At 44.6% G+C, this 15,117-nt stretch overlaps 1 protein-coding gene across 2 annotated transcripts in view; it reads left to right on the top strand.

Moving 5' to 3' along the window:
* The window catches only part of FANCL (FA complementation group L), a 304,454-nt gene that overhangs the window by 95,657 nt on the left and 193,680 nt on the right, over positions 1-15,117 (top strand). For both annotated transcript variants that reach the window (XM_069234372.1, XM_069234373.1), the window contains exons 5-6: positions 4,195-4,292; positions 14,290-14,386. In XM_069234372.1, the coding sequence (XP_069090473.1) occupies positions 4,195-4,292; positions 14,290-14,386 (195 nt within the window). The remainder of the gene's footprint in view (positions 1-4,194; positions 4,293-14,289; positions 14,387-15,117) is intronic.

Raw genomic sequence — 15,117 nt, 5'->3', positions numbered from 1 at the left:
TTGTGCCTTTGTTGCTCTCTTGGTTCATCTTTAGATGTCTTGCTCGGATGGTGAAAAAGTCCAGGAGCTGATGCAAAGGTGATGGTTGGCATCTGATATACTACAATGTTGTCATGCCCAAAATAGAGAGACAGCAGGAAAATATGCCTTGGGGTAAAGAAAGGCCACTGAAACCTGGGAAAAATAGGCCCCAAAAAGGAGGGTGGTAGCAGCTCACCCAAGAATCAGGAGTACTCTCACCTCAGAGTAGATGCATCAATCTTTCAGCACCCATGGGGGTAGATTAAGGGCATTTACCCACAAATGCCCCCAGAGGGCAGAAAGACCACTAGACACCGATGGGGGGGGAGATAGGCCAAAAAAATAAACAAGCATTTGCAATGCAACGGGTCTCGCATTTCTCCGAGTTAGAGCTATTAGCAGTTGTAAACTCCCAACCGGACTTTTCTTGCCTCATTATTGGAGAAAAAAACTAGCGCCATCGCGCTGCTAAAAAATGGAAATGGATACGGTCTTGCGTTTCACTTGTAGTGAAACCTATCGGCAAAACCGGCAAAAGTGCAATTAACTATGTAACCGGGTTGATGTCATGCAAAGCACTCTACTTCTGCCAAGCGAGATTGCGCTGCGAAAAAAGAGAAAAAGTAGTCCACAAACCGGATGGAAAACAGCGAGCCTCGTAGGTTTTCAGTACTTGCTCGCTGGACTCGAGGAGGGCTAACCACCGGAAAAGGCATGACGTATGCATGCCTTCCACTAATGAAAGCCAGCAGATTTTAAAAGGCAAGCCACGGACCAATAAAAGACAGTGACGTGACATGGACAGGGCTCCGAGCCCTTTTCTAACTACTACAGCGTCTTGCAAGCGATATGCATGCGCTAGCACATGCTGCGCAGGCTCGACCCTTAAAAGGGAGTGGGTGCGGCTCACCCACGCATCACGCCATGCCTCTAGTACTGAATGGGCACAACAGTTTTTATGATTCTGGGCAGTTTGTGGGTACAAATCCTCCAACCCATTTTTTACATAATGCATAGAAACAGTGTTGCCTTATTGGTCAGATGGGGGTTTGGGCCGATGCCTCGGTGGGCGGCCCCCTCCCCTTTGCATTATGGAAAAAAATAACTACTCCCTGGGGTCCAGATTGTAGTCAACTATCTCCTATCTGCCCCAAATGGAGGCAGCAAGACATTTGGGGCTACACATAGGACAGTTCCCTCGGGTTGCAGCTGCCTTGCGGGTCCATAGCCTATGTACCTTTCCTGACCCTGCAGTAATGAGGGCAGTGTGTTCTGAGCCATGCCCACTGTACCGTGTCCCACAGATACCAGAGCGGAGTAGTGCAGTCTGTGGCGCACTAGCACCTCAACTCTGGTGGCATGGGATGTGAATTTAGACTACCGGCTCCTACATTTTAGGTTATATGGGTTTTGTGAGTTGCTCAACAGAGCGGAATAGTTTCGCGTTTAGAATATACAAGGTTGTTTGAGGTGTTTATCATTATGAATATAGAAGTATAGAATAACTAAATTAAAGAAGGAAAATAGAAAGGGTTTTTAGCGAAACACAGAAAATTGTGAGTTAAATGTGAGTAAGTTGTTTGTTTTTGAAGGGAGATTTTTATGTATTTTTATGTATGTTTGGTTGTCTTTTAAGGGATTACTCTGAAGCAATTTGGTGAAATTATGGTGGAAGGAGTATCATCTCTGTAACCTCGGGTAAGAATATGGTTTGATTTGATTGGTCTAATATTATTTTGTGGTTTAGTGATTTATTTATAATATTCGGTTTTTGGTTTGTTTTAGATGTGAGGCGAGGTGTTTTTGAAGAAGATTGTGACTTTAAAAATGATAATGTATTAAGTGTAAGTATTGGTGGAAATAAATTTGCAGCAGCATAATCATTTATAAAAAGAGTAGATTAAGATTGATTATTACCCTTTTTGATTACTTCAGTAGGCCCCTATCGTTTTTAGTCCTGATGAAGACCCGTGTGTGAGCCCGGAATTAGCCCGAGAGCCAGAGGGGTTGAAACGTCGACGATAGTGTTTGAGCCTGGATATATTTTCTTTTTTGTATAATGAAGGGAGGACTTGAATGAGGATTAATTACTCTTGTATTTATCTCAATGATTCAATGAGGAAAAGGTTGAACCAGCAGGCTCCTCATTTTTAAATCTACGTTTCTACTGGATGGACTTACGGTCTTTTTTCTTTCTGAATCACGTGCACTCGATTTCCTAGCACTTTCTTTTGTCCTTCTTATTTTATGTCTGTGATAGGGGTTGTTTCTTATGTGTATATGGGATATAATCTTTGTATATAAATAAAGGATGTTTTTCTGATTTGTTTTTATTATGCTGCATGTTAATTATAGGATTTATGTATGTTTATTAGATTTGTTTCCAGAGTGGGCATTGTAGTCTCTATACCAACTGTGCAGCTGATCTTAGAGGGCGAGTAGGGGTATAATGGAGAGCGCATGGTATAGCAAATTAAGATGATTATGATAAGCAATCGTTGGGCCTTAACGATGCACATGTCAAATTACAACATCCTCACATATCCCCTTTAGAAATCTCCTGTTCTTTACGGGCCAAGTATCTGAAAGAAAAAAGGAACCATATTACATGGAGTGTGTCCTTTCCTGGTTATTGAAAATGTAGGTTCTCTAAAGCTATGTTTTTTCTGCACTGTTTTGATTGCTATTGTCTGCTATTGTAGGCATTAAAAAAAAGATAGTGCATAATCCTTGCCTCTGTTCCTGACATTGAATCAAATAACTCTTTTGTCTTCAAAGGATCCTGGGAAAATCAGGGGGACTTGAAGAAACTACTGTAGTATCAACAGACCATACTGCTATGGTGCCTTCCAGGGCGGTCTTTTCACGAAGGTCTTGTGGCAATTCTGAGGACTGATGCTGTAAGGTTTTGGACCTGTTCCTATGATGGGTCCATGGCTAATGTGGAATACTGAAGATGTTGACATTGCAACCAGCCAAGGTTTGCAAGTAATAGTTACTCCTCTTTAAGATGAGTTGACTATCAAGGAAAAGGGTGATTCCTTCCCGTAAGCTTGGTGCCACTACGCAGAGATGTTCAACCTGTGGAAAGGTGACTGATGTCTCCTAAAGAGTTGCATTCTGAGGTGAAAGCCAAGTGCATAAAAAACACCCAGTCCTCGAAAGATATAAAAGAGATGGAGCATTGCAGGATAATTGCAAAGTCCTATACTAACCAGACTGCATTTGAAAGGGCTCATGACAACTCCAAGCAGAATCTCCAAATGTTTGGCTGGAAAACTGGGCAAAGATGATGTGCCACAATGAATGTTATGAAAGATGAACTTTGAATGTGTTTCAATGCACCCTTCTGATGAAATAGCTCCTTTTATATACAATAAGGACAGAAAATCATCTTGCACGAAATTCTGAACATCCACGGAAGTACAAGTGGAGTCCCAGAAGCTGAGGATATATAGGACTGGGCTACAATATAAGGTTAGATCAACTCGGTACTTCATAATGCCTCTGAAGGCTGAGTTTCTTCAAGTTGTGGTTGCCCTCATCACTAAAGGCCTGATTTAGAGTTTGGCGGACATGTGACGGATATCTCATCCCCCAAAATATAAATCCCATTATTGTCTATGGGATTTATATTTTGAAGGATGGGATAAGTCACTGTTTTGACGGAGTAACCCATCTGCCAAACTCTAAATGAGGCCCTAAGTTCTTTGTAGCCTCCATCACCTTCAACTGCCCTTACGCGTGGATGTCTGCGCAGTGTGCCCCATGCTTCAACCAGCACAAGAGCAGAGCTAGTTGGAATAGACTAGCATGTCCCGAGGATGCAGACGGGAAGCTACCACAGGCTGGAGAAATGGTCAGCAAACACAGTGGCCAACCTCATCCCACTCTGATCAGCTGAACCATAGTTATGATGAGGAGAGAGTTCCTATGAAATTTGCTCCTTTTTAGGAACTCAGGCTCCTGAGAGTCCTGCGAGTTTCATAGTAAGAGTAAATTTAATTTGTTGTCCATTTATGTTTATGGTAAAATCCCTAATTAACAAATACTATTTAAGCCGAGAACTATTTTGTTTGGAGAAAGATGTAATTCATTCAGAGAGTTTGTTACGTGTGCTGTTATTTAATTAATTTTTTTGTTTTTTTTTTGTTTTTTTTTTGTTTTTTACAGGACGCCGCTTTAAAGAACACACATGAGTTGCACACACCTCCACCACCCCAATATTACTCCAGTCTTGTGAGCGAAATAGAAGTTTTGGGCTGGGATAAGTATGTTTCTGTTTGCCAGCTTCCTTTTTTGTCTTTTTATCAAGTAAACAATGTTCTTTGTTAACGGATGCACACTTTTGGGGCCGGGAAATTGCTTAAAATAACTTTGCATCTCCTAAATGTTTTCCTACACAATAAGCAAAAGTTGTTGAGCGATCCTCAATGGGAAGCATATGTTTATATGTTTCATATTCAGTGGACAATCACATGTGACTCCAAGTTCTAAAATCAATGTGTTTGGCCCGTTGTTCAGGGTTTAGGGAACCTCGGGAGAATTGGGAATTCCTTATAAAAAGTGTAGCCTGTTCTTGCCGCATCCAATATGTCTACAATATCATTGAACCATGAAGTGCCTCATTTTAGGCTTTGATTTTCAGGAGAGAGGGAGGTCAAGATTTACTCTTGAATATTAACTCTGGGAGTGGACAATCCGTGACAGTAAGCACTTAAGTAGAGCAAACTAAAGTCGATTATCAAGACAATTTTATAACTTTTGTAAACAGAAGGAATACGATATATTTTTTTTTTTTTACGTTAGTAGGTTTGCAATGGCTTCTGTTATTGTAATGGAATTCACCATTAAGTAAAGGCTACTCAGTTCTCTGATCAGTAACACAGGCTAAAAATCTAGCTGGATCTAAGGGAAGGATTTTACCTGGTAGTCTTTTCTTCAAAGAAGGCATTTTACTGGTATCAGTTTAACTACCATTGCCTTACCAAACAAGATTCTTCTCATATTGTAGTCACCCTTTAAATGAAGAGATTAATGATCTCACAATTTCAGTTTCCCCATATGACCGTTGACATAAGAGCACAATGTATGGTGCAAGCCAGATCTATGCCTCTGCCAGGATAGATATAGTAAAATTATTAGATCCCTTTGAATCAAATTCATACCTACCTTGTCATCTGATGTGAAGTCTCGATGGCAAAGATGGAACAGTCACCAAATTGTCAAAAGGTTACTCATCAAGGTAAGCTGTCCTCAATATTTACGCATGATAGTAATTCCCTTCTGATGTCCACGTCATACTTTAAAAGCCACTGCAAAGGTATTGACAGACTTGACTGGTGGGTTGATTTGATGCAGGCGTTTGCTACACATGTGGTTTTAATTATTACAAAATTAGGTCCTTTAAATATTCTAAGTGAGGGAGATAAAAAGGAAGTACAACTTCCACCCCCACTTGTATCTCTACCCCTGCTGTTGATAAAATCTCGTCTCTCCTGTAGATGCTGAATGCTAAAAACACTAGTTACTGAATTTAAACACTTTTGTAAGAGCAACTTCTCATTATAGCAGAGGAGCACCACCCTGCTGAAGAATGTCCCAGGAAAGCTCCAGAAATGAAAAATAAAATGATAATAACGTTTATTTATTACCATTTTATTTTTCACCAACCCGTCCTGCAAAGAGTATCGGGAGGGGAAATTGCTGCTGAGTGGCAGCAGGGAGCTGTGCACTTATGTTTAAAGTGCGAATGTCCCTTTGGCCGGTCGTCTTGCGATGACCAGCCAGACATGCACATTTTAAACCTCTCTAACCCAGCTGGTTTAGAGAAAGCACAGGCCTCCAGTGCTCTTAAGAGCCCTCGAGAGGCCTCTCTCTCCAATCCTAGTGCTTCTCTTATTCTAGTTAACAGCATAAGAGCAGTGCCAGGATTGGTTAGGGGAGAGAAGACGAACACCAGAGCAAGGAAGACCTTGTTCGGCAAGCCAGGAAGGTAAGTGTCTCTTTCTTTTGTTTATTTTATTAACCCCTCCCCCCATTCGCCGGCAAACCTGATTCTGCACGGTGGAACTGCTGCAAAAGAACCCTCAAACAATATTAGGTTGGCTACTCAGTAGCACATAAATCAGCAGTTTGTAACTAGATTATGGGTGTGTCATAAACTAAGGTCACCCAGTCAAATAAAGATGGCCCCAGTGCAGCCTTCAAGATAGGGTTGAATAGCTGCAGCGATTCACTAATTTCCGGCAGCTCCCTTTTAGTTGAGAAACAGTCCCCAGGGATTGCCTTTGATCCTAGCCTTTATTATGGTTTCCTCTCGCTCAGGCCAAGAGCTGATGTGTTGGAAATGGCTTCAGAAAATCAGATATGGGTGTACACTCTTTGCAGCATACGAAATATGAAGTGAGGCACGCGGTCACCAAGAACACGATTGCCCATTGATTTTGCTATCTATGTTCGTTTTAGTTACCAGGAGATTCATACCTTGGTCTAGGGAACAGCCCTGTAGTTCATTTAGATTCATTGAAGGCATCAGTTTGCTGAGGCCCTCTTCATAGGCTGGATACTGTTTCCTAGCTCAAGAAAGGCCACTGATTGCATTTTGAGAGCAGACAGAAATGAGAATATAGCACAGGCATTTGGGGTAGAAACTCTCATACCTACCTAAGCATAACCTAAACCTATATAGTAAGGTTATGTGTGAACAGCATCCCGGTGTCGGTAGTAAGTAAGGAATGTTTTTGGCCAGCGTATTTGCAGGATCTCTATCAAGATGCGTCAGTCCCAGCAAGGAACACCTATGGAAAGATTTTGTCTAGTGGAGAAAAGTCATATTTTATTAATATTGCATACTGTCGTTGGATTGAAAACCGTGCGAACTGCACTTACTCCAGTAGATAGCAAAATGCTTCTTACCTATTTCAGACTTATATTGACATAGATACCTATTTAGAGCTGTTGAATTTCTATATCATATTCATAAAACAACCAAGGAGAACTGGCTTCCCTCTACCCATTAAACGTGTAGGGTGGCGCAGTTTTTCTTTGGGCACAGTTTATTTCAGCATTCTTAATGTTTAAGACTGTACAGTGATAGAACAATTTATCAACGCTTATACTCTTGAGTTATTAAATTTGTTATCCCATTTCTAGTTGAGGCATTGGTACTGCTGATGCTTCTTTGCTCCATGGGGCCAAGCAAGACTTTAAGAACAAAATGTGATATTATGTGTGTCAGACTTTTACTCGTAATCTGTGTACGTTGGATGGTAAACAAAACAAAGAGCTACTAAATCAGTCCAGGCTTCTCTCATTCCATTTTGGGCAATCGAATATCTTGTGGTCAGTCTTAACAGAGTAGAAAGACTAAATATGTGTGCACACCGTCATTCAAGGCACAACAAACCAATACTCTGCTTCCTCATTTCTTTTTATGTAACAGCGCGTTTGTGCCATGATTACTACGCTGGAGAGCAGTTTTTTTTATTTCTCGAACGTGGCTGGCTGGCATTGGGGCCTGTTCTTACTCTTATGTTGTTGCCTTCTCCCAGCTTCAACACACCACGTAGATCTCTCCATAGAGTAAAAGGTCGCTGGTTGTCATTTCCTTCATAGTTATCAGCTGCTACACGTTTGACTTTTTCATCACAATCTTCAACCCTCATGCCACCACTTGCCCATTAACGCACACCTGTTCTCTCTTCATCCCAACCAAGTGTGCAGTGCTAAATTTGTAAAAGAATAAGGGCCATGTGTACTAAAGCTTTTTCCCATAGACCCAGAATGGGTAAAATCCTTTGATACATCTGGCCCTAGGTGCAGAGGCCCATAGCTTTGCTCAGAAGCCCACATCCGACACTATTGAACATTGACACTATTGAACATTGGTGTGCCAGTACCAAGGCTGCACAGTCTTGATGCCACCTCGTGCCTCTTTAGTCCACTAACAAACACTCTCTGCTGCTTTATCCCTCTATGACATGTTCCTGTGTTTTCCCTTTGCAACAGTCTTTCTCTTCCTCCTTCTTTCTCCCTTGGGTGTTTTTCCCCTCTGTCCCTGTGGGTCAAAGCCTGAAGAAGAAAAACAACTGCCAGTTCCCAAAGACGAGTGCCCATGGACCCCAAATGCAACAACTGGTTCAAAGTAAACACTGTGAGTGCACCTCTTCCTTTCAGTCACAATGCATTACATCCACTACTAGAAAAGGAAATAAAGGTGGCTAAGTAAGTGGAATAGTGTGGCTGTCTACATCAACTTAAGGGCATCTAGTAATCACTGAAAGATCAGCTTGGTGGTAAGAAGCCATACTTCTTTCCTGTGATCGCTAAGCATTCTGACTGAACTGAACATATTGCAACATGCAGACCCAGGCCTCACTGGATGTCCAAAGTGTGACAGCTAATCAAACTCTTCAGGATGCAGCTTGTTGGTCTGTTAAGAATGCACGTTTTTAGAATCTGTCTTGGAAACCGTTCATATCTGATCGAGATTTCTAGCCACAGATTCCTTTCCTTTGAATTCTCCCCAGGCATCAGACTGGATCAGGATTGTTACGTCCTCTTCATCGCACTCAGTCATCAGGACATTCAGAGAAGAGGCACAAGAACTTCGCCTTCTCCTTGCCCATCGGCCGACGTGATAAAAGAATATCAGCGTTTGAGGCATGGTTATTCGGAGCCTTCACCAGGGCCGACTCCGCTCCTCCGATCATTTCCGAGAGCCGAAGCTACCCCTCCTCAAATCAAAGACTCCTACGAGGCCATGTCTCTCATTTTTGAGCAGGCTGACCCCTCCGGAGCACCTTCAGGCCCCGCTGGACTGGAAGGGGCCCCATTTGGTTCCGCGCCGGCGGCTCCGATCCCAGCTCCGATGGGCCCCCTTGGATCCAGTCCGATGGTGGTCGTGCCACTGTGACCTTCCCCTGTGCCGGTCCCAATGCCGATGCTCCCAGTGCTAGACCCATCATGGTCCCCGAATCCGACACAGAGTCAGAGCTGCATTCACCTATTCCGATTCAGGCGTCGACAGGACCCTTGTGTCCTAGGTCGGTTCCTCAGCCTTATTCTGAAGGGCTAGGTCTTGGGGAAGAATGGGAGGGGGTCATTGGACTCGGGCGAGAAGGCTATGGACTGGTGCGAGGTACTGGGTGATGCCAAAGGATAGAACAGGTCTGCAGATACTGGCATGCTTCCCCCCCCCACCATGGCCATGGATGAGGGAGCTACCTATGCTATGGTGGTGAAGAGGGCGGGTGAGGTCCTGGACCTGTAGTTGCCCACAGTGGCAGTCAAGACCAACATCTTGACAGAGGTGCTGCAACCAGGAGCTTCTTCCTCTGAACCACTGCTCCCTTTCAAAGAAGCCCTCACTGATGTCCTACTGGGAACCTGTTCCAAGCCCAAAACATGGGCTTCTGTGAATCGGACAATTGCCCACTGCCCCGCCCAAGGAGGCTCAAGCTTCCACCCATAACAACCTATCTTGGAGAGCTTGGTGTGCCAGGCTTCCACTTCCCAATGCCACCGGCTCCCCCAGGCTTACCAGTCTCAACGTGGACGATGACGTGGTTCTTCTCGATCCCCTGGTCGAGTAGCCAGTTGTCTGTGGCCTCCAAACCTTCCTAACCTTGCCCTTTTAGATCATGGGCATCCAGTTGATGGCACGATCCGCCATCACTTCCACCACTGGTAGTCCATAACTTCGGACAGGTGGTTTCTACAGATTGTTCAGAGAGGCTACTCTCTCACCTTCGAGTCCACTCCTTACTCCATCCTTCCCTCTTAAGACTGGCCAACAGAAGATCATTAGATTATTCCCTGCTCTGTGAGGAAGTCAAGGCTCTCTTGGCTAAGGGAGCCATAGAGAGGGTTCCATTGCCAGAATTAGGCTGTGGTTACTACTCCCGGTACTTTGTAGTCCCCAAAAAGCACAAGAGTCTTCGTCCTAGCCTACATCTCCGAACCCTCAACTTCTTCCTCAGAAAGGAGAAATTCAAGATACTCACATTGGCGCAAGCCTTGCCTGCCCTGGCTCCTGAAGACTGGATGGTAGCGTTGCACTCTAATGATGCCTATTTTCATATCCTGGTCCTGCCTGCCCACAGATTTACTTGCAGTTCACGGTAGGCCACGAGCACTTTCAGTTTAGTGTGCTCCCCTATGGCTTTTCCAGGGCCCCTCGGGTGTTTACTAAGGTGATGGCAGTGGTCACAGCTCATCTACACAGATCAGGGGTGTCAGTCTTCCTCTATCTCGAAGACTGGCTGTGGAAGGCAGGCTCACCTCAGGCTGTCGTCTCCAAACTCTAGACTACGGCAGACCTCCTGCACTCGCTGGGGTTCACCATAAATGTGCCAAAGTCACGCCTGATTCCCTCTCAGACACTCCGTTTCATCTGAACTGTTCTGGACACAGTGAAGTTTTTGACTTCTCAAGCGGCAAGTCCAGGTTATGCAGGCTATGATACTGATGCTCTAGCCTCTCTCCTGGGTTTCGGTGAGACTGACTCTGAGGCTGCTGGGCCTCATTGCATCCTGCATCATGCTAGTGACACATGCCAGATGGCAAATATGGGCTCTGCAGTGGGACCCAAAGTGTTAGTGGGTGCATCATCAAGGGATTCTCTCCGTCATGGTCCAGATCTCTGAGGGAACTGCAAAGAACCTGCAGTGGTCACTAACGAACCGCAATTGGGTCAGGGGCAGACCCCCCTATCTTCCCCAACCAGATCTCACACTAGTGACAGATGCAACACTCCACCTGGGAGAGGCCTCTGGTCTCCGGCGAAATCTGGACTCCACATAAACATACTGGAGCTCCATGCGATCGACTAGCACTGAAAGCCTGTCTACCCTCCATCAAGGGAAGGCTAGTGCAGGTGTTCATGGACAACCCACTGCCATGTAGTATTGCAACAATCAGGGTGGGGTGGGGTCGCAAACCCTCTGTCAGGAGGCTCTGTGTCTCTGGACATGGCTGGAACAGCAGGGTATAGCCCTGGTGGTTTAACATCTGACAGATGGACAAACTCAGCCATCAATGGCTCCGGATCACAAGTGGCTTCTCCATCCAGAGGTGGCTCAAGGTCTTTTTCAGCAGTGGGGAGAGCCTTGGTTAGATCTGTTCACCTCCACCAAGAACGTACAGTGTCAGCAGTTTTTCGTGCTCGATATCCAAGGCGGCTATCACTCGGAGATTCTTTTTGTCTCAAGTGGAGCTCAGCCCTCCTATACACCTTTCCACCTATACCACTTCTTCCCAGAGTTCTCAAGAAGATCAAGAATGACGAGGCCCATGTCATCCTTATGTCTCCGGACTGGACACGGAGAGTCAGGTATCCCAAGCTACTGAACATGAGTGTTGATCCTCCGATCAGGCTGCCCCTTCGGGAAGATCTTCTGTTGCAGCAGCAGGGGGTGGTCCTCCACCCAAACCTGTCATCTCTCCGTCCTCTTGCATGGAAATTTAGCAGCGGCACTTTACAGCTTCCTCCTAAAGTCTGCAATGTTGTTCTGGCAGCCCTCCCCCAAAATGGTATACGCCTACCAGTGGAAACGATTTGTATCATATTGTTCATAAAAGTCAGTTGACCCCCTTTCTACTTCCGTTTGTGATAGTTTGCTTTTTATCCTTACCCTTTCGCGGCAGGGCTCTGATTTGGGCTCTGAAGGGTTACCTTTCTGCTCTGTCTGCCTTCTTGCGGCTGCCTGACCAACCCTCTTTAGTTAAGGCCCTTATTGCAATTAGATTTCTGAAGGGGCATGTACATATGTTTTCCCCTTTCCCTTTTATTATGCCTCCATGGGACCTTAATTTGGTCCTCACTTTCTTGATGTGTGCTCCATTTGAGCCTCTCCACAATTGTCCCCTCAGGCTGCTCACGATTAAAATAGCATTCCTTTACATCTACCTTGATGGGGAGCGAGATGCATGTTTTACCTTCCAAGCCTCCATTCTGCTCAGTTTATCCAGACAAACTGGTGCTTCGCACTAGAGCCTCTTTCCTGCCAAAAGTGGTAACACCATTTCATGTGGGCCAGTCTGTCACCTTACCCACCTTATACACTCCTCCACATCCCTCTATGGAGTGATTCCACTGTCTGGATCCAAAAAGAAAGCATTATCGTTCTAGCTTGATCAAACAAAAGAGTTCCGGGTGGATGACCAACCCTTCGTGGGGTATGTTAAAGCAAAGAAAGTTTGGCAGTGCAGAAACGGACCATCTCTTGATGAGTCGTTCTCAGCATCAAGATCTGCTTTGCACTGGGGGAAAAAGCAGCCTCCTGAAGGCTTACGGGCTCGTTCCACAGGAGCTAAAGCTGCTACCACTGCATCAGCATTTGGAGTCCTAGTTTTGGACATCTGGTAGGCAACAACGTGGGCTTCCCTGCACAGGTTTACCAAGCACTACTGCCTGGACAGTCCGGTCCGTAGGGACAAGCATTTTGCCCTTTCGGTCCTGTAGAACTTCTTGTTTACATTTGACTGCAGACCCTCCATTGGGATATTATTGCATGGGTACCTATTCAAAGGTAGAGAATCTGTGGCTAGAAGTCTTTATTAGATGAACAAGTTACTTACCTTTGATAGCACCTTATCTTGCCCTATCTTATCTAGCAGTAGATTCCTTACCGACCCACCCATCCACCCTGCTCTGCAAACAGATTTGTAGTGTCAGAGATGATCCCTTTCAGGGCTCTAGAGTGTGTTGCACCAGTGTCAGTGCTCTTCATGGCTCCGCTCTTCTGGTGTGGAAAATTGTGAAGAGTAACTGACGTCAGCATGCTGAGGTGGCACCTATGTAGATGAAGAGGACTCCCTTCCAGCGCTGCTTCACAGAGCCAATTGATGCTACCTACTGGCGTGCAGGGGTACTCACGAAAAACCTTCTTCATCCAATTCAACACCTGGAGAGAATTCAAAGGTAAGGAATCTGTGACTAGATATTGTCTCTACCAGTTGTAGTGTTATCAAAGGTAAGTAACTTGTTCTTCAAGCTCTGCTAATGAAAATCGAAGTAACAGTTGGAGCGTAAAAGAGAGGTAGAGACACGTCAGTCAAAAACATGTAAATTTTGCATTTTTAATCTTGGAGATGGTAAGTAATCCCAGCATTTGGTAGTTGCCCTGAGTGCTTAATTTGTTGAAAAAATCAGATAAGTGTCAGGGCCCTTGTCAGGAGGCCACTTCCACTTTCACCGCCCATTGCCACTGTCAGCTCTGGAAGTTACAGTAACAACACAACTACTAACCATCAAACTTGTACAAGTGTGACAATTCTGACTAATCTAGCTATAGCATGGCTTTGCTGCAGGTATTAGTCAATTATAATGTGTATCAATAGATAAACAGCTGTTGTGCTCAGCACTAAATTAGACAAACAGTGCCACTGTGTTGCAGACGGTCATAAATGCCGGTGTTGACAATTAAGTGCTGGTGCTGAGTACTGGAAATCGCCAGCTCAAATTAAGCACTACCCTTGTGCCCCTTGCCTTTGGCAGTCCTTATTAGACGGGTAGGGCCTACCGCAGCATCGTAGTGCTAGGTTGTTGTATCAGATACCTGCGCTTTACTACTGGTCGCGGTCTCTTTTTGCATTGGCCGTTGGGCTACGTTGTCCTTTATGTCTGCAGTTAAGCAGTTAGCGCTGTGTAGCCGAGCGGAGAATGGGCAGTGTTTTCCAAGAATAATTTAAATAGGTTGCCAATGTAGATGATGTTAAAATGTTGACCGCATTAATATCTTAAATATTTAGATTATAAATTACCCAGATGTTAAAATGTCACCAAGTGTCAGTTTGCCCAAATGCTTTAAAATAAAAGTAAGCAAGTTACTTGCATTTTCTTCAGAAAATAAAATCGGCGACGTAGGAAGAGTTCCTTGAAGATAACACCAACTGTGATGGTCTTGTACCGCGTGCATCTGCAAAAACGGCTAGAGGCCTTTGACAGGAAGTTTAATGTATACATAAGTAGAGGCTGACAGGAACCTGCTGTGTCTGCCAAAGGTTGCAGTGATGGAAAACCGAAACATAGTGCTCACTGACCACAGCATGAGCCTTGACGCACATTGTAAATAACCCAGAGATATATGGCTGCATTAAGCAGCAGACTGGTGTATCAACAACAGTAAATCTGCGACACTGGAAAAGGCTGGCATTCTGGGCCGCCACTGATTAATATTTCCACCAGATTAATAGGAGCCTGGCACATGCTTCAAATTGTAATTCCCTCTAATGCGGTGAACGATATGTTTGTTTCCCCCACAGACTGGTTTTTGTAGACACCGAGTTCAGTTCCATAAAACTAAAAGCTGAGGATGCTGCCGGCCGAGAGCATCTAATCACCCTGAAGTTCAAAACAAAGGTGAGTGGCTTTCTGAGTTTAAGATTGCAAAACACCTTGTTTGTTTTGCTGCTGATTTAACAGTTTCTGAAGTCATCAAGCTATTGAGTGCCTGAAACCCTCTTTCCTGCTCATAAAAGTTAATTACGTTTGGCACAGTGACTTACCATTTAGGTTTATAGGTAATTGTATATATTTTAAACAGGAACCTGCCTCCAGAAACTTCCACTGAGAATAACCGTTTTCGGGTTCAGCTAGTTTGTTGGTTTACACTTTTACCAAACGACCATTGAGTTTGTTGAAATGTTATGAGTTTCTGAGTAGAGTTTAGTATAGGCATACTTGCTGTGAAGAGGTTGCCCTATAGGACTTCTATTAGAAAAATGGAGAGCAAGCCGGTGAGCAAGTCAAACATTCCATCTCGAGTTCTTCTGTGGCGCACATCAGACTCTTCTTTGAGGGGGGACAAAGTTTCACAAAAAAGGGCATGTTCTGTGAAGTTGATTAATCCCATTCGTAGCTCTCCATCACTCCCTCCAGCTATCCAGACTCAAGGACCTTGCCTGCTATAACAGCAGATCCCCACCTCCTGCTTTTGAATTACATTTCTAGAGGACCCTTGCTCAGGCATCCGAAGCAGAGGGTGGATGAGGATACTCGATTTTCTTTTTTTAAACAAGATTAGGCTGATTCCTCAGGCGACACATGACAACTCGTTAGTCAACCTGTCCTACCTGCACCATCTGCATTTT

The sequence above is a fragment of the Pleurodeles waltl genome, chromosome 5 (assembly GCF_031143425.1).
Source record: "Pleurodeles waltl isolate 20211129_DDA chromosome 5, aPleWal1.hap1.20221129, whole genome shotgun sequence".
In the NCBI taxonomy this organism is placed as follows: domain Eukaryota; kingdom Metazoa; phylum Chordata; class Amphibia; order Caudata; family Salamandridae; genus Pleurodeles; species Pleurodeles waltl.
This window is presented reverse-complemented; position numbering and strand designations above follow the sequence as displayed.